Genomic DNA, 20,562 nt, shown 5'->3' with positions numbered 1-20,562 from the left:
AAATTTCTCTTATCCTTTCAAATAGGTCTTCGGAATTTCATAATTTATGATCATGATTTTAATCAGAATTCCTATTTTAATGATAAACTTCGTATCTTAAATAAAGATTTCTAGTGCCAAGAAAAAGAAGACAAACCACAATAAAGATTTCTAGTGCCAAGAAAAAGAAGACAAACCACAAAATTTGCTTTTCAATTAAATGCAAAGTTGTGGTTTTAATCTTTTACTGAAGCACTGACTTCTTAGCTAAAGAACATTCTAAAACTTTCATATACATAACATTTACATTGGAGGCCTTAGAACTTTAAAATAAACCAAATTTCCTGGAAAGAAGCCCCTTATTTCAGGATTCACCTCCACAGGAACGACTCTGGAGATAACTAGGCTGAAGAGACAGGGCAGGGGAGCCGGCGCCCCCCGGTTGGGCCCTGAGCCCTAAGCCCGACCCTGCCAGCTCAGAGGCCTGCTGTTCCCAAGTGTCCTGTGCAAACCAGAGTTGCCAGTCCTGAACTCCTGTCCCATCACATATGTCGTATGAGTGCCAGCATCCTGCTCTGAATACCCCAATGTGCTAGGAGTGAAAGAACAATCCACTCCAAATGCTACTCAGTTATTCCTTTGACTTTAGTCTAATCAGATTTTGAAACTGGAATGTTTTGATCTCAAATGTAAAACAGGGGTGAAGTAGCGGCAAAAGGTACACAAAACAAAAAGAAAATACACCTTAAACAGTTCAAAGTAGAGTCCTTTTGGGGGAGAAGCTAGTGTTGACGATGCTCTAGTTGTTAGGTTAGGTTAGCAAATTTCAGGGTCCTTGTTATTATACTTAGTAGTCTACATAGGCATTAGATATACTCTTTTTATGGATCAAGTATTACTTATCTATATTTTAACTTAATAAAATTATAAACACCCATACTATGGGGAGGCTCAAAGAGAAAAGAAAAGGAAGAGTCACTCTTTAAAAGCTCTTATTAATAATTTGACTAATGAAGTTAATAGACCTATTTTGTTTTGTAAACCCAAAATATCCTGAAATGCTTCACAAAAGCCACTCATTCTGAAGATGAATCATATAACAGAGTAACATTTCATGCCGTTCCATAGTTTGCAATGTGGGAATATCAACAATTGTTGAATAACCATTAGTGTGAATAATACAATTACTTAGAGGAAATATTTAGATATGAAACTTTCTTACTGTATCCAAGGAAAGCAAATCATCTTTGCTCCCACCAAATACCATTATTTCATTTTCTTTTCCCAGACAGGCTGTGTGCCATAACCTGTGATTGAAAATTACAAACAGAGTGAAATACTATCAAGGAAGGAACTGTATATCGTATATAAATCAATTTTAAATTGCACACTCTAAAATTTAATCTATTTCAAAAGAGGCATGATTGAACATGAACCTTTGGCATATCCTCAAAGAGCTTAGATTTTAAAGATTCCTCTACGATCAGTAGAGGATTAGATTCCAGAGTTCATTAAATCAAACCATTTCAAATAAGGAGATGACTTCCAATAACTCTCTCCTGTTATATCCCTCACCCTTTTTCTAACCTCTTTATCTCATAGATATTATCACAAAATAAAATAATTTAAAAAGGAACTGATCAGCCTGTTGCAGAAATAGACACCTTTCCCAATTTTCTCATTACTATCTGCCATATTACTGTTCTTAGCATTTTTGACTCTTTTTCCTGTTCTCTGCTCCCCGTGACCTGACAGACACAATGGGCATCCCCTGTGTCGACCCTGCCGCACACTCCCCACCCTGGGTGTGGACCACCGCAACGTGTTCCTCACTTTCTGCCTCTCCTCTCTCCCAGCTACGTGCCGCTGATAAGTCATACTTCCCAAACACTGTTTCAACCATGGACATTTCCTGACAAGGAAGCATCTGTGCCACTTTTCCTGGCTAAATATTTATGACCAACAGCTATTTCTTTTTCCCATAAATCTTACTCTCGTCCTTCCCTAAATGAACACTCTACTTCAGCCAAGTGCATATATTGCATCCCCTTAGAGAGAAGCTTGTATCTATTTCTAGGCTTTGGCTCACCCTGTTTCTTAGAATGGGAAGTCATTCTCTCAGGGCTTTAGAAACTGGCTCAAAATCCCCAGGAAACGTTCCAAATACCAGCCAAACTGGCTCTGTCAACTCTCCGTTCAGCCCCTTTCGACATTTATGTGCTCATTTATTATCTCCTAACTCAACATTTGATGATAAACTGCTCTACATGCTCTTTTAATGGTCTGAGGTCTGTGTCTTCTAGCTCCCTACAAAGACTGGAAGGTCTTTAAAGTCAAACTTGCCACAGTGGTGTGCTGGGACTGGCCGACCTGCTAGTTACAACTGACCGTGCTCATCTCCATCCAACTCTACGTTCAGTGATGCCATGTTGGTGGCTTGAAATTGGCCATGGTGGAAATCAGCAAATGCTACAAAAGGGCTTTTTGTTTTGTTTTGTTTTTCCTGGAGAGCAATTGTTAACTGTTTACCAGCACACCACTGGAAAATTTGGGTAATCTAATTTTATGTTCTCCTTAAAAGTGCTTAATATGGTGTTCTGCATCCAGTAGATGCTCAAAAACTTTTGATTAATGAAAGCAAACACAAAACACCAGCATAATTTATCCAGTGATTAAATAAACAAATTATTTCATAAAGGAGTGGAACATCTAATGTTCTTTTGGAAATGGTCTGATAGTTCATATTCATCTCCAACTTCACATTATTTACCAAAGATAATTTTATGGTTTTACAAAGTTCAATATTTCCAGGGGCTCTAAGTCTCAGAAAAAAATACACATAAGTTTCTCAATTTTAGAAGATAAATTAGGGTTTTAAAAAATCATTGCTTTGACTCTGAGAGTACTTAGATTACTTTTCTTTTTTTTTTTTTTCAAGATTTTATTTTTTCCTTTTTCTCCCCAAAGCCCCTCTGGTACATAGCCGTATATTCTTCGCTGTGGGTCCTTCTAGTTGTGGTATGTGGGACGCTGCCTCAGCGTGGTTTGATGAGCAGTGCCATGTCCGCGTCCAGGATTCGAACCAACGAAACACTGGGCCGCCTGCAGCGGAGCGTGGGAACTTAACCACTCGGCCACCGGGCCAACCCCTTAGATTACTTTTCTTAACAGACCAAATTGCTGAAGCAACAGATGCCCCAAATAATTACATATTATCACCTATTTTATTGCCATATAACTTACTTTTAGTACATTAATCCTTTTTACTTAACTTTCACAAGTGCAAACAGTGGGATTATGCACAATTTGTTAAATCAAATACTTTCCTGGAACAATCATGACACATACAAAGACAAATGTACTTGGGACCCAGGATAGAGCTGAGTCATTAGATTTTGTTTGGGAAATACTCTGCCCAATTCTCCAACTTGTGTGTTAGAACATAAATTGATATAAATCTTCAGCAACACCCAGATTATGCTGTGGGGTTGGGGGTGTGGATGGGAAGAGGGATTGGGCAAAGGAGATAGAACACAACGAATGCCCTCATATATGAGAAGGAATGAGCTCGATTTCCTGGAGAGAAGGCCATGTGCAACCTTGGCAATACTCATGGCTCTATGTGTCAACACCTCATTGGACAGCTTTTACAGACACACAAAAAACGGTCCTTGCTCACAGCCACCTATGCAGGCAATCAGCTATGGCCGTACAGATGGCTTTTCAACCAAGCACAGCTCTATCCAAGGTGAGACCCGGAGAACAGAGTGCTACACTGCAGAACAGTGGTTCTCAACCAGGAGCGATTTGGCCCCCAAGGGGACATTTGACAAAACCTGGAGATATTTCTTATTGTCACAACTCCAGGTGTTGGGGGGGCAGCACTACTGGCATGTAGTGGGTAAAGGCTAGAGATGCAGCTAAACAGCCTGCAATGCACAGGACACCCCTACAAACAAAGAATAACTTGGTCTGAAATGTCAGTAGTGCCGAGGTTGAGAAACCTGCTGCAGAATTACAAGAGGAGAATTGGGCAGCTTACATTTCAAATTATAACTTGGAAAAGTTTGCACAAAATGCATTAGATGTTAAGTAAATTCGCACTTTCATAAACCAGTAGTATATACACACATACACACGTTCTCCTTACACTAAACTGTATCCCACCTGTACCCTCCTCACCTCGGACCTGAAGATAGATCTGCCTCTGTCTTATCTGCCTTAGGGAAACTCTGGCCTGGGCTTCATCATCGAAGAACACAGGAAAGCCTTTCCTGCCTTGATTTTGGTGACATCTAGCTTGCAACCTGATGTTTTTTCTACAGTCTGATAGTTTATGTCCTCTCACAGCTGCTCTAAACTTATCACCTAAACATTCTAATAAAGCATATTATTTACATGACACATCAGCTGAATTCAAAGAAATGTCTTTACATAGCTCATAGCTTTACAGTGCTAACTAGTATATTACTGACAACAGTTCTGCTGCTCTAACTACTTTTTAAGGATTGAAATATAAAATAGGAACAATTTAAAAATTAAACATATTACTACCACTTTGGTCTATAATTAATGCATTTATACAATCAAACAACTGAAACAGAAAAAAGAGCTTATCTAGTCCAACTCCCTCATTTCACAGATGAAGAAATTGATGCTCAGTTTCTTTAAGTGACTTTCCCAAAGCTGAAAAGCTAAGTAGCAGCTGAGCAAGGACTAGAACTCTAGGCTCCTAGATCTTAATATAAAACTCTTTAAATTAAAAACTATATTTCAAAAGATCCAGAATTGCTAAAATAATATATCAAATGAATTTCTAGATATGAAAATATGAGAATCACAAATGTAATTACAATAAACTCTAAATGTATTGTACATGTTAACATAGATACACTAAGATATATATAATTATTTTCAGACTTTTTTCTCAAGTAAGTTACTTAACTGTCATTTATTAAATTTCTGAAATGCATATCATTAAGTTGACTTCATACTAATATAAATAATCTATAATAAAAAAATTCTGAAATACATGGCATGAAAAAGAACATCTATTACTGGCTATAATGATTATAATGTGAATTTGAATTTCCTATGAATATATCTTTATTATACTACTCAATCAAATAAGAAAAAAATAAGAATTACAATACTAATATGGTTTTCTTTGTAGTCTAATAATAGTATATTGTTTCTACAATTTTAACTCTATACTGTACCACAAATAACTAACACGTTTTCTTTTTCAAAAAATTCACATTAATGAATACATCATACAGTTAATAAAGAAAAATAATCATCTATTATCTATTTGATCAACACGAAAGCAATTTCCTCATTAAATTGCTCTAAACCTCTTCCCAAAACAAATAACTACTAAAGCCAAGTCCATTCTTATCTACTTACTAAAAATATTATTACATAACACTTTCAAATTCTTAGCCTTTTTATACCTATCAGGCAAGATTATACATTAAGCTAAAAGAATAATATTTTCAAATATGCAAAGTGGGTGGAAACAGAATAGATCATTTCTAATAATCAGATATAATTAAAATGATAATTAAATTACTTAGGTAACATCAAGCCTTTTTGAAAGATATCTTTGATGATTTATGATTTTAATGGCAAACACTATAAATTTAGAGCTATACTTTAATATTTAAAAAATTCTTAACTATTTTACTATTTGTCCGCTTCTAGACTTACCTGGGTCTTGTTTTAGGTAAATGCGTGAGTTGTTTCCAACAATTTGTTATGACATTATGAATCCAACCATCACCTGCAATGTTATGACAGTTCAGAAGTTAAGATCAGGTCTTTTGGAGAAAATTTTAATTTTTTCCAAATTTATCATGCTACATTTATATGACTATCCTTGGTGTGTGTGCATATTTTATCATAAAAAATTTCAGACATCTACAAACGTAGAGTGGATGTGACAATGAGCCCTCACGTATCCCAGATCAACGACTGTCAAGTTTGCCACACGTGCTCGATTCATCTTTTTTTGTTATTCTTGTTGCTGAATTATTCTAAAGCAAATCCCAGATCTCCTATCATTTTCCCCACATATACTCCAGTAAGCATCACTAAAACAAAATGGACAGTTTTTACATAACCACAACACCATTATCATAGTTGACAAAACCAAAAATAATTTCCTGGTATCATCAATATCCATATGGCCATATCTTAAGCTAAACGTGTAAGGGAGGAAACTGACTGGAGTAAGAGTTAGGACATTGAGTTCTCCACAGGTCAGTGACCAAAAACAGCAAGTAGGAATTTAAAACATCAGAGCACATGAAGACATGATATTAAACAACCCCTAGGGAAACAAACAGATGTTAGATTTTTATTAGATTCCAAATCTCTTTTAATTAAAACTCCCCACAAAATGAAGAGGCATAATAATCCACAGTAACTCATATGCCCTGTGAGGAACTGCTGCTTCTCCAACCGGCCCTGGAGCTTGTTGGCCAGCACACTGCCAGATGCACAGTTGATGCTCAATAAATTTTTGTTGAAAAATAGCTGTTTCAAGATCCTATATAAAATCATATCAATGGTTTTAATGGCTTATAATGTTTCTTAATGAAAACATCTCTAGCCATAGAAAACTTCTGAGTTAAGAAAACACGAAACATCTAACACGTCAAACTAAGAAGTGGATATTCTCAGTCATTTGTCTATCCTGAGGACACAAGTTTACCGCTGAAAGAAAAACTGCACTACAAAACCCACAGCGGTTGGGATTAGCAGTGACAGGAGGTAAAAAACTTCTAACTCAGGATTTTACTTTATAGTTCTGGAACAAAAAGAGAAGCAGTTGGCCTTCCAACCTTCTATTCCAGAGCCTCCTGGGAAAGGCTGCTCTTTTCTCATTCCAGCCTACGGTATAAGCATCTGGATCAAAAACCAGGAGGACACAGAAGGAGGACAACACTATAGTTGAAGGGGCTTTAATTCACCCAGGTTTACCCGCCCTTCCTTTTCTCTATACCCAGGGAACAGGAGAACATGGAGAACCACGGGGACAAAGCAAAGGGGTCTTCTAATTCTTAATGCAAGTGTATAGCTGGGGATGAAGGTAAATCAGCAAAAAAGGAAGACACCTTAAGTATCAAAGAAAAGTAAGAGAAAAGAGTGAGAAATAACTGTAGGCTGAACTTCAATTGACTTACTTAATGGAATATTGTCTGCACTTAGTCCACCAAATAGGAAGAGCTTATCATCAGCTATTGGCGTTAAAGTATGCCATGAGCGGTGTTTGGGATTTTCTCCAGTAACAGGAATCCTGTGGCAAGGGAAAAAGATAAAAATCTAGGGACTCTGTTAGTCAAACTAAAAGTTTTTTGTTTTTGTTTTTGTTTTTGAGGAAGATTAGCCCTGAGCTAATATCTGCCACCAAACCACAGGCCGCCAAATTGAAATGTGCGCACTTAACTGCTGCACCACCAGGCTGACCCCACTAAAAGGTTTTTGATCATCTCAGATCTTAAAGAAAAAAACTGACCTCACTACTTAAAAAAAAAAAAAGTTGATTTTACTAATCCCACCTACATGATACCTTTAAAACATTCTTCAATTCTTAGATGAATTTAAACAATCTTTCCACTTAGTGTCTATGCCAAATGGTCACAGAATACAGGATGAAAATTAAAAAGTCAATTCTCAGTTCATTCACAATGCACACTCAACATCCTTCTTCTTGGTTAATCAATATAACTTCCTCAGTTTTTCAACACAATTGTTTTCATGTCTATACATTTTTACTGTAGTTTCATGTCTAATTTTGTGTTTTCAGCTGATTTCTTCATAGTTATTATGGGATTTTGTTATTGTTTTTACTTCGGTTTATTTGTTGTAGAATTTCCCAAAGCATCATCTTCACCTGAAAATGCTAGCTACTCTAACTTCAAAATAAGAGCATGTAAGCCATTCTAGATCCAGGATAAACCCCTAAAGATTTCAAACAAATACTATCATATTCTTAAAAAAGTAAAAAAAAGAAAAAAACATAAGCACAAGTTAGAAGCACAAAACTTAGGCTATTTAGCAGGTGAGAAGACACCATTCTCCAACATTCTGGAATGCTCTAGAACAACATGGGCCATTTGTAGAAGATGTAATTTATTTTTTCCAAACTGGAAATATTTTTATTTTTTTGTTGACTATAAGAAACACTTGGGGAAAAAAGAAAAGAAACATTTTGGTTACGAAACATTCAACAACCAAAAAAAATTTTTTTTAAAAAGAGAGTTCTAGGGGCGGGCCCCATGGCATAGTGGTTAAGTTCGGCACGCTCCGCTTCAGTGGCGAGGAAGATTGGCACAGATGTTAGCTTGGGGACAATGTGCCTCAAGCAGAAAGAGCAAGATTTGCAACAGATCTTAGCTCAGGGCTATTCTTCCTCAGCAAACAAAAGAGTGTTCTATCATCCTGTCTTCCAGCAATAAGAAATAATAGTAGTTTGCTATATATCTTTCCAGACTTTAATGCACATATAAACATATTTATTAAAAATATATAAATGAGATCATATATTCTATTCTATAACTTTTTTCCATTCAACTAGTATGTTGTAGAATATCTCCATGAAGTATAGTTTCCTGTGGTAATGGAAGCATGGCTTCCCTTTGGGCAAATGTACCACGATTTAAACAATCCCCACTTGTAGGCATGAGGACTGATCTCAAGTTTTTGCTTTCATAAATAATGTTGCAATAAACACCTTTGTGTGTGCACACATACATACATACGTACATGCCCACACACAGACATACACTTGTCCAATTATTGTCTTTGGAGAAATTCTAGATCAAAATAGAAATTCCAGTTTACATCTCAAACATATTGTCAAAATACCTTCCATAAAAATTGTACCAATTTATACTCCTCCTAATTGTGTTGTTGCAACCTAGCACATACTGGTCTTTTTTTAATTTTTTTTTATTTTTATTTCTGGTGAGGAAGATTTGCCCTGAGCTAACATCTGTGCCAATCCTCCTCTACTTTGTATGTGGTTGCCGCCATAGCATGGCCGCTGATGAGTGGTGTAGGTCGGTGCCTGGGAACTGACCCCAGGCCGCCAGAGCAGAGTGCGTGGAACTTAACCACTAGGCCACAGGATAGCCCCAGACAGGTCATTTTTAATTATTTTTATCTGATAAGCAAAAACTATTATTTTTATTTCCATTTCGTTAATAATCTATGAAGTTGGACATCTTTTTTAAAATAATTTTTGCCTATTTGCATTTCTTCTCAGAGTGGCTCATTCATGTTCTTCATCCACTTTCCTATTGGGTTATTCGTCTTTTTCTTACTGATTATCTTAGTTCTTGCGGATCTTAGTCCTCTCTGTTAGAAATACTGTAAATATTACTTCTGGTTTGTTTTTTGTTTCCATTTTCCAATTCACCTCTTAACTTTTTGTGGTATATTTTTCTCTACAGAAATATTTAATTCTTAAGTGGTCTTATCAATCAGTCTTCTCATTTATGAATTTTGGGTTTATATCATCTTTAGAAAAGCTTTCTCCATGCCAAGATTTTCAAGATAATCTGCCATATTTTCTTCTTGGCACTTTCATGGTTTTATTTTTAGTAGTATTTATACTTTGGAATAATATATAGCTCTGACTTCATCTCATTACACGAGCAATTGAATTGATAGCTAAATATATTTACTCTATTGCTAATATATAAGCCATGAATAAAATCTGACTTTTTACCTACTCCATTATCTGTTTACCTGTGATGATCTGTGAAACTATGTCTTCATTTATTCTACTGACCAGTCATTGAGAATACATAGCACAAAACCGGTACTTTTACGTAATCTGTTCTCAACTGCTAGTATTCTCATGTTTTATATAGTTTGGTTAAAGAAAAACTCTATATTTAAATATATACATATTCCTTGCTTGGACATATAATCTGAAGGGAAAAATTACCAGTTCAGTTTTAGAGACCCAAATTTGGATTATGGGGTACACACACACACACACACACACACACACAGCAATGCCTATAGATTAAAACAGACTTAAATTTCAAACTTACCTTCCAGACCAAGTCCAGGTGTCTAAGTTGAGATAGTGCAAATCATTCATCCTAGTTTGCTAAAATAAAAGCGTGTTAAGTTGGTCAGTGTTTTACATCTTTCAAGGGCGAAAATTTTGGTTTTAAAATAAGTGCAGATTAAAAATAGACTCTATTTTACTTAACATCAGAAGTTTATATAATGGGAAACAATAATAAGCATTAATAAAATTAACATAGCAAATGAACATGTCAAGGGAGAAAGGAAGAAATGAGTTTAAACTAACAGGATTTAGGCAGTAAAAAATTAAACTTTTCTGATAATACACTAAAGCAAAGGACTCTCCTCATTAAAATATTATTTATAATCATCTATGATTACTCATGTATGGTCTATTTGGGGAATAGAAGATAAATAAAAATTATTATTATAGAGCATTTTAATCTCTAGATTATCTAAATGTTCAGTTGTTCCACAAATCAGAGGATAAATTTTTATAAGAAACATCACACATAAAAAAGACCATTTCCAGGGCTGGCCCCGTGGCCGAGGGGTTAAGTTCGCTCCCTCTGCTTTGGTGGCCCAGGGTTTCCCACTTCGGATCCTGGGCGGCGCAGACACGGCACCGCTCATCAAGCCATGCTGAGGCGGCGTCCCACATGCCACAACTAGAAGCACCCACAACTAAAAATACACAACTATGTACCATGGGGCTTTGGAGAGAAAAAGGAGAAATAAAATCTTTTAAAAAAAGACCATTTCCAATAAAAACACTAACCAAAACACGTCCACCAAAGACGTAGCCCTTATTTCCGAGAACTGCACACGTGTGGGCGGCTCGTGGCTGTGGGGGAGCTCCACCCTGCAAGGAAACATCAGAAAACAGCCCAGACTTGAAACATCTGTGATGAGCCACATTCCTACGCTCAACAGAAGAAATACTTGCCCACTGAGGTACCATTACCTATGTAATTCAGTTAAAAACCCTAATGCAGAAGTTCATTCTAAATAATTTAGTAATAATTATAGACAAATACTCTTCAAGAATGAATTTATTTACTGGGATCTTTACTTTTTCAAGTATTTCTCTTAAATGCCTGACGCTATTTAGCAAAATAAGATTTCATGTAAATTTTAGCTTAAAATATAAGAATTTAAAAATCAAATTAAAAAAAATTCTCTTTCTCCCCCTGCCACAGAGTTAATATTATGCATGAGCAGTACACAGTGTGATGGTCTCAGGGACTCTAAAAACATGAAATCTGTCCCCCAACACTGCTAGGGCTTTGACTCCCACAAGAATTTCATTTTTGGCTTAAGCTAAACAGTGCTTCACCTCTTACTAAAACTCTTCTCATTAGCTGACAACACTTCTCTATACTTTATTTTGAATAAATATAGCAAATCTTTCCTTCAGAGAAGTTTTGGATTGGTGGGAAAAAAGAGTGTAAAGGGTACAGGAATGAATAAGATTTGAAGGGAGAATTGTCTGCATTAATTTCTACGTGTTCACAGCAGGTGCCTCTGTGTATGTATTTCACCCCAAGTCCTCAGAGAACCCAGCATTTTCAGCTCATTGGCTACTGAATGTGGGCACGGGAAATTTAAGTTCCACATCCAATATTATAAATTCCTAGACTTTTCAGGCTTACTTGAATAACGGTGCTGAAGTCAACATGGTAAGAAATAATTCAGATATTACCTATATATCTGAATACACCCACATAACACTTAAATAAATGACAGAGAAACATTTGAGTTATGGTTCCCAGCCCTTCCAGCAAAACAAAATTTGTATTATTACCCCACCCCTCATTCGAAATCTCAGAAAAATTCTTCTACTATATACACATTTATTATGAAATAAACATTGACTTTCTCCTTTTTTATTTGTCAAATACATTTAATAACCAACCAAAGCTTCTGAATAAACTGAGTTCATATAATTCCAAATAAAATCAAAGAAATGGTATTTGCATTCGTCTGTGTGCCTAGTTGTGTAAATAATGCACAGTGCTTCTTAGCTATGAAAATAACTCAAAGATCCATATTACCATGTGTTGCTCTTATAGCAGTAAAAATCCCACGGAGGAAGACACTGTCGACCTTTCCACTGTACAGATGACACAGTACACAGCTCATCTAAAGAACACAGTTCTTCTCTGACACAATTAGAACGCAAATCCATTTCTTTCAACTTCAACACCAACAACTGTTACACTCTACCATGTTGCCTTGCCTTTGGATGCAGATATTTGGGAATAATGAAGTAATTTAACAATGTCTCCAAAAAAATAACATTTTAAAGAAAAATTTTAAAATAACATTTATTTATTTCAAATAAAAATAACAGATTCCAGCTACAACGAGGTCAGAAAAACTTTCAGATAGCATATCAACAATATAAGAATTTATTTGAAGACATCATCAGGGAAATTACAGTGAAAATAATGTTAAGCACTAACTAAAATAGCGTCATCTGCAGATGTAACGTGCAGAAGGCATGTGCTTCTGCTGGAGCAGAGGAGGGGAAGGATACTGATTAAAGCAAGGAGAGAGAGAGGAGTCAGAGGAAGACTAGAAGCCCAAAGACCAAGGACAAGCTCCCTCAACTCCCTTTTCTCCAGGAGCACATTCTAACATGCCTTTGGTGGCTCCAGACCCTTGCTCACTCTCCAAGAAATAAGGGTCAAGAGGCCTAAAAGAGATCTAGGATGTTTCAGTAGATCCACTCTCAACAATATTTCTCTCCATGTGCTTGCTAACATGAAATTATTTTAACAGAGATAAAATGCTTTTACTTCATTAATGAAGACAGAAATCTTAAAATTTAAATGCTGATTGAAGCAAAATTCAGTTAACAAGCATAAAAGACTGAGAGCTGATCAGTTCTAAAATTAGAAATGGGGTGAAGAGAACAGAAGAGCATGGAAACCTGAAATTCACTGCTTGCAAAAAGAGGATGCTGAGAAGGTTCAGTTCTCTACCACTGACTGTTTTGCATCAAGCCTCCGATCTCTTCCCCCAAGAGAAGCTGGACTGTAAGGGGCTTAGTCATGCACATGTATTTGGCCTGTTCCGCATTCCATTCTGCATAGTTCTGGTAAGCTTGTCAATCACAATCCCCTGCTCCCTTGACAGGCCTGAGACTCAGGCCTGGCCGATCATGCCCTCGGCATCAGGGACTGATGTAAAGAGTGGGAACATGCCCAAGCAGAGCCAGAGTCCTTTTCTCTGATTAATATACAGACATTGAGAGAATATAGCACCAATGGAAAGAACTGCTGTGTAGCCAGGGCCATGCTCCCCACAAATGAGCCGCCGGTCTCCAGCAGACAGAATGAAGCTGGCTCATGAAGAGCAGCCGGCAAGAGAGCGGGAAAGCATCGTGATGGTGCTGAGCAACCTGCTCCGGGTCCCAAGGCCCCGGTCCCCTGCACTCTGGCTTCCTCTGCATGAGCCATTCCAAAATACGCTTTCCAGCCATGTGGGAATTCATCATTGCTTAAACTAATTTGAATTTGTGTTTGCTCCCTAGCACATGAAAGATATTAATAATGTATTTTTATCATGCTATAATTGCATATAGCTCTGACTTCAAGGGTTAATGAAACATGGGTTTTTTTAAATCATGGACTTTGTTATGAAACAATTTTTTAAAAGAGCCTTCATTAAGTCAGGGGATCACACTTGTGGGTAAAGAATGATGATGGCACCTTTTTAGATTTTTCTAGAAAATCTTAGCTAACCTGGAGAAAAATACATGATGAAAAAAATAGTACTAGTAACAGTACTCAAGAGAACCCCTTTGTATGTGGTTACAGACTCAATTATTAAAGTCCAAATAACTTAGTAAAAAAATAGATTTTAAAAGTATCAGTGAATATATGAATATAAAGGTAACTTTTCACAATACTTACTTGAATTTCTGGTTGAAACCAACTCTGTGTCTTTGTGTCAAATACATGAACATCATTATGCCATCCCCAGAACATCTGCTCTTCCTAAAAAAGGGAACTTCTTAAATATTTAAAAGCTTTTATAATTTTTAGATTATTGTTATGGTTTCATTGCATATCTACTGGTGAAACAATAGACACCTTTACAAAAAGACAGTCAAGTGTTACCATAGTCATAAAGCCAATGCACACACAAGGCTCGCACAGTGTGGCAAGGTTTCTTCTCATGGCATTGCTTGCAGTGAGTCATAATTTTACTTGTTGACAATCTTCCAACTCTCTCAAAGGACTGTCTCTTTTAGAATTGCAGAGGACAGAATATTTACATTTTGAAATCTGTTTTTCTAAAGTACATGGTCAGAATTCCTAATTTTTGCTATTAGAAACTTTAGGGGACCATGGTTCCTTTTTCCAAAAAGTTCCAATCACTTCTACTTAACCAAGCAATTTGTTCGTATAGGTCAAACACACACTCACTCTCTCTAAGAGACAGAACCGTCGGCAAGGCACAGATTCACAGCTGCACTGTGCTGAGCATCTTCCGGAGCGCAGAAACCCTCTCACTGCTCTAGCTTCCCTCCGTGCCAGCTTTCTGTTCTATGTCAAAACACAGCGTGCATTCTTGTCAGGACTTGTCAAACAAGTCGAATAAACTAAAAAATTTACTCAGTTTAGAATCTAAACAAAAAAGTCTACTTGTGTACCAGGAACTTCAGGACATGAGTAGTAGCCTAACTGTACTAGGGGAGGAAAAATATGAGAGATTTCACCGATGAGTAAAAGTAATTAGATATAAGTAACGGGAAGCTATGTTTCTGAAAATTATCAGTAATACTGTAGGTAGAAAAGCTTTAAAGTTATTTCATTTAAAAACTCAAAAACCATGTAGAAACATGAAGAATTTTTTAAAGACCCACATACAAAGAGATATACATGAAATCTACACATACATTACATTAACAACAGACATAATTAGATATTTTGGTAGAAGGTAAAACTGAAGAGTTACTGTGCACCTTGGTGGTGGGATAAATGGTTTTTAAAATTATCTTTTAAAAGATTTCATTTTTATAAGTCATGACTTCTTTCTTTAATAATAGTTTATTCTCTTACCAGTAATAGTAAGTAGGGAAGTAATATCACTACCAACTTCCTCACTCTTAGAGAGGCCAGTCTGAGCTATGAATAGTTCGGGTGGATGGACCTAAAAGAAGGCGTATGTCAGCAAGGGCCGTGTGGTTACCTATGAACAAAGTTTTTCCAAGTTGCACCAAAGCCTCTACTTGTCTAAGAGAAGCAGCTGTAAGTGATTAACGACATAAGAGAAATTGCTCTGCCAGTAGCCATGAAGTCTAACATCATAAGGCAAGAGAACCTCCTCCAACCAAATCCAAATGACAGAAAACACATTTTTTTCATTGTGCCAATTATGGCAAATTAAAATGAGAAAGAGTGGGCTCATTATTTCTAAAGACTGTAAGGCAATACTAAATTAGAGGAACATGTAAACAGTGATGACTCTCTTACCCAAGACGCATCATGAACATCAAAACAGTCCTGGAGTTCACTGTGTCTCCTACACCCATAGCCACCAAAATATATTAACCTGAAAAACAAACACAAAAGAACACACCTTAGAGTTCTACTTCCAGTTTGTCCACAGAAAGCTGAAAGAGATCATTTCTCTCAGCCTAACAACCTGAACAAGCCAGAGAAACTACAAAAGCATAATTTAAAAAGAAATCCAAGAGCTAAAGGAAGAAAGAGGCCTGAATGGACTAATTCCAGAAAGTGATGAGCTCTAAGTGGGAGAGAAGAGACCATGGTTGCTTGCATTCCTCACATTGGACAGCAGGAGGAGGAGGCATCTAGCACAGGTAGGGTTTGTAAAAGAAACCACTTCAAATTTTAACAGATACAGGTAGGCTGGCATGGCAAATTAGAACCTTAAGAAACCCAGCCCCAGAGGGAGTTTGAACCCACTCAACAACTCTTTCACAGTCTTCAGGGAACACTCAGGGTCAGTTACCAACAGCTGGAAGCCAAGGAGAGCCGAGCAAACCTCCTGGAGGGAATCTGAGCTTTCAATTACTAAAGTCTGAGGTCAGGGCATGAGATCTGAGGAAACACCTCAGAGGCATGCCAAGCCATAAGAGTACACAAGGCAGCTGCCCTCAAAAGGCTCAGGGAGGAGAAGCGAGGCTGAAAGAGATCTCCCAAGGTGCAGAAAGCATAAAGTGGGACTGCAGAGCAAAGAGAACTCCCTAGTGACCCACAGACCTAGCAACTAGGCTCTAAAACAGGAGAGATCTCCCACAGTTCTGGGAGGTGGGAGCTCAGCTGTGAAGCACAGCTGCCAATCTCTAGACAATCTCTAGTGCTCACACATGGGTTCTAGCAAAGGAAAGACTGGATCCTGCCTCAAAGCATTTGAAGCCAGCGGTAAAACTGAATCAAACTACAGCTGCAACAAAGTTCAAACACAGATCCACAACAAATGGGACTGAGGCAGCTCCTACTCTAGCTGCCTGAGGCAAGAAGAAAGGGTATGTCTCTCCTGAAGATAAATACCGTTTATTCCAGTCGTTACCATTCTTTCATACGGAATGTCCAGCATACGATGAAAAAATTACAAGACACATGATTGGCAAGAAAAGTGACCCATGATCGAGAGAAGAGTGAATATAAACTGACCCCAAGATGGTTCAGACATTGGAAAGATCAGATATGGCCTTTAAAATAACTATGATTCAAAATGCTAACAGACCTAGTTTGTAACAGGTGGACAACATGCAGGAAGAACTGGGTAATTTCAGCGGAGACATGGAACCGTGAAAAAGAACTAAATGGAAATGCTAAAAATGGAAAATAAGATGTCAGAAATAAATAATTCATTAGAGAGGCTTAACAGCAAACTGGACACAGCAATGGAAAAGATCAGTGAACTTGAAGAGAGGTAACAGGTCAATAAAAAGTACCTAAATTAAAGCAAAGAGAAGAAAAGAGTAGGGGGAAAAAACAGGGAGCCCAAGCCAAGTGGAACAATATCAAATGGTCTAAAGTGCAAATGAAGAGCCCCAGAAGGAGAAGAGACAGATAAATGTGTAGAAGAAATATTTGATAATTACTAGGAACTTCCTAAAACTGATGAAAGATATAAACCCACCGGTCCCAGAAACTCAGCGCACTCCAAGCAGGATAAATACAAAGGAAACTACATGCAGGCACATTTTAATCTAATCAATGAAGAGCAAAAATAAAGAACAGATAAAGAAAAGCCAGAGAAAGCGGACATACTATATAAAGGGGAAGAAAAATACAAATAAGAGTGAATTTCTCACCAGAAAAAATGGAGGCCAAAAGGCAACGTAATTAAATCTTTAAAGTGCTGAAAGAAAAAGCAAAAAAAAAAAAAACCTGTCAATTCAAAGGGTCAAAAAAGAAGTCACGGGGCCAGCCCAGTGGCACAGCGGTTAAGTTCACACGTTCTGCTTCTTGGCAGCCCAGGGTTTGCTGGTTCGGATCCTGGGTGTGGACATGGCACTACTTGGCAAGAAAGCCACGCTGTGGTAGGCATCCCACATAAAAAGTAGAGGAAGATGGGCACGGATGTTAGCTCAGGGCCAGTCTTCCTCAGCATAAAGAGGAGGGATGGCAGTAGTTAGCTCAGGGCTAATCTTCCTCAAAAAAAGAAAAAGAAGTCACAAGGGGAAATTAGAAATTACCTTGAAATGAGTGAAAATGAAAACACAATAAAACAACACTATGGGATGCAGTGAAGGCGGTTCTCAGAGGGAAATTTATAGCTGTAAATGCCTAGAAATTTTTTTTAAAAAGGAAGATCTCAAGTCAATAATAGCACTGCACACATTAAGGACTAGAAAGAGAAGAGCAAACTAAACCCATAGATAAAGGGAAAGAAATAACAAAAATTAAAGGGGAAATAAGCAAAATAGTGAAGAGAAAAACAACAAAACCAAAAGTCGGTTCTTTGAAAATATCAAGAAAATAAATCTTTACATAGATTGACTAAGAAAAAAGGAGAGAAGACTGAAATTATTAAAATCAGAATTGACAGAGAGGACATTACTTTCAACATTACAGAAAAAAAGAGGATTACAGGAGAATACTAGGAAAAACTGTATGCCAACAAATTGGATAAACTGGAGGAAATAGAAAAATTCCTGGAGGGGCCGGCCGGGTGGCGCAGCAGTTAAGTTCACATGTTCGGCTTCTCAGCGGCCCAGGGTTTGTCGGTTTGGATCCCAGGTGTGGACATGGCACCACTTGTCAAGCCATGATGTGGTAGGCATCCCACATAGAAAGTAGAGGAAGATGGGCACGGATGTTAGCTCAGGGCCAGGATTCCTCAGAAAAAAAAGAGGAGCACTGGCGGTAGTTAGCTCAGGGCTAATCTTCCTCAAAAAAAAAAGAAAGAAAGAAAGAAAAATTCCTGGAAAGACACACACTCCCAAAAACTGCTTGTGAAGAAACAGAAAATCTGAGTAACCTTATAACAAGTAAAGAGATTGAACTGGTATTCAAAAACCTCCCAACAAAGAAAAGCCCAGGTCCAGATGGCTTCAGGGTGAATTTTACCAAACATTTAAAGAAGAATTAATACCAATCCCTCTCAAATTCTTCCAAAATTGAAGAGGAGGGAACACTTCCTAACTCATTGTACAAGGCCAGTCAGAAAAAGACACTACAACAAAAGAAAACTACATGTATCTGATAAGGGTTTAAAATCTAGAATATGTAAAGAATTCCTATAACTCAACAACAAAAAGACAACCAAATTTTTTAAATGGGCAAAGGACTTTAATAGACATTTCTCTGAAGAAGATATACAAATGGACAATAAGCACATGAAAAAAGGTCAACATCATAAGTCACTGGGGGAATACAAATGAACACCACAGTGAATACCACTTTACAGCCACTAGGGTGATTATTATTTAAAAAACTAAAAAAAAAAAAAAACCAGAAAATAGCAAGTGTTGGCAAGGATGTGGAAAAACTGGAACCTTTGTACATTGCCAGTGGGAATATAAAATGGCATAGTCACTGTGGAAAACAGTTTTGTGCTTCCTCAAAAAGTTAAACATGGAATTACCATATGACCCTGCAAGTCTACTCTTAGGTATACACCCAAAAGAATTGAAAACGGGGACTCAAACAAGACTTGTAAGCCAATGTTCATAGCAGCATTATTCACAATAGCCAAAAGGTGGAAACAACCCAAAAGTTCATCAACAGATGAATGAATAAACAAAATGCAGTATATACATACAACGGAATATTATTCAGCCTTAAAAAGTAATGAAGTTCTGATACAGACTGCAACACGGATGGACCTCGAAAACATTTTGTTAAGTGAAATAAGCCAGACACCAAAGAACAAATACTGTATGATTCCACTTATATGAAATACCTATAATAGGCAAATTCATGTTGACAGAAAGTAGATTGCAGGACACCAAGAGCTGGGGAGAAGGAGGTGGGTATACAGTTTCTGTTTGGAGTGATAAAAAAGTTTTGGAACTAGATAGTGGTGATGGTTGCACAACATTGTGGATGTAATTAATGGCACTGAACTGTACACTTAAATATAGTTAAAATGGCAAATTTCATATTATATGTATTTTACCACACCTTTTTCTTAAAAGGTATAGTAAAGTGGGGCTGGCCCCGTGGCCGAGTGGTTAAGTTCGCGCACTCCGCTACAGGCGGCCCAGTGTTTCGTTGGTTCGAATCCTGGGCGCAGACATGGCACTGCTCATCAAACCACGCTGAGGCAGCGTCCCACATGCCACAACTAGAAGGACCCACAACGAAGAATATACAACTATGTACTGGGGGGCTTTGGGGAGAAAAAGGAAAAAAATAAAATCTTTTAAAAAAAAAAAAGTATAGTAACGTAAGTCTCCCTCCTACTCTCAGTCACTCAGTTCCCTGCCTGGGGCAACCCCTGTTACAGTGTCCTGTTTACAGGAACAAGGAAGACTTCAAAGGTCCAAAAGCACTTTGTAGGGCTGGGGTAGATTACGTCCTGGAAAAACAAAAGGCGAACAGCCTCCTGGCTTAGGAACTTATTCATTGTCCCTAAACGCTCACAGAAATGCTCCGTTTATGCAAGCCCACCAAAGCTCAGAGGGACAATTCAGTTCTATTCTAAGCTCCTATAATGCTTCCAAACGGACTCCAAATGGATAGGACAAAAAAGTTAAGGCCTAACCAAGAAACAAATTGACAAAGTCACCAATTACTTCCCTTAAAAAATTCTATGTATTTCTGCAAATAGAAGTGAACAGTATGTTGAAATACTTGTTACAACCACATAAGATTCATATCTGAAATACAAATATATCCTGTTAGAAAAGATATCACATCAATATTTAAATTAGGAAAAAAATTCTGATCACCTCAAAAGAGAGGAAAGTTATTTAATAAAAATCAATATTCATTGCTCATAAACCTCCATGTTTCAAAAGGTAGGAACAGAATAACATGCCCTCCTCATATATATACATAGAAATTACATGTATGTTAATGTGCTATTTCAAATCACTTGGAA

General features: G+C 37.3%; 1 protein-coding gene across 3 annotated transcripts in view; it reads right to left on the bottom strand.

The window, feature by feature from the left end:
• KLHDC1 (kelch domain containing 1) overlaps positions 1-20,562 on the bottom strand; it is a 49,155-nt gene that overhangs the window by 9,847 nt on the left and 18,746 nt on the right. For 2 of the 3 annotated variants that reach the window (XM_070504307.1, XM_044765594.2), the window contains 7 exons: positions 15,513-15,591; positions 13,947-14,030; positions 10,805-10,888; positions 10,047-10,105; positions 7,167-7,279; positions 5,689-5,761; positions 1,202-1,286 (listed from right to left, as the gene is read on the bottom strand). In XM_070504307.1, coding sequence (XP_070360408.1) covers positions 1,202-1,286; positions 5,689-5,761; positions 7,167-7,279; positions 10,047-10,105; positions 10,805-10,888; positions 13,947-14,030; positions 15,513-15,591 — 577 coding nt within the window. The remainder of the gene's footprint in view (positions 1-1,201; positions 1,287-5,688; positions 5,762-7,166; positions 7,280-10,046; positions 10,106-10,804; positions 10,889-13,946; positions 14,031-15,512; positions 15,592-20,562) is intronic. The other variant, XM_044765595.2, reaches the window with a different exon arrangement.

This window comes from Equus asinus, chromosome 2 (assembly GCF_041296235.1).
Source record: "Equus asinus isolate D_3611 breed Donkey chromosome 2, EquAss-T2T_v2, whole genome shotgun sequence".
In the NCBI taxonomy this organism is placed as follows: Eukaryota; Metazoa; Chordata; class Mammalia; order Perissodactyla; family Equidae; genus Equus; species Equus asinus.
The sequence above is the reverse complement of the archived record's forward strand: the minus strand, read 5'-3'. Positions and strand labels throughout refer to the sequence as shown.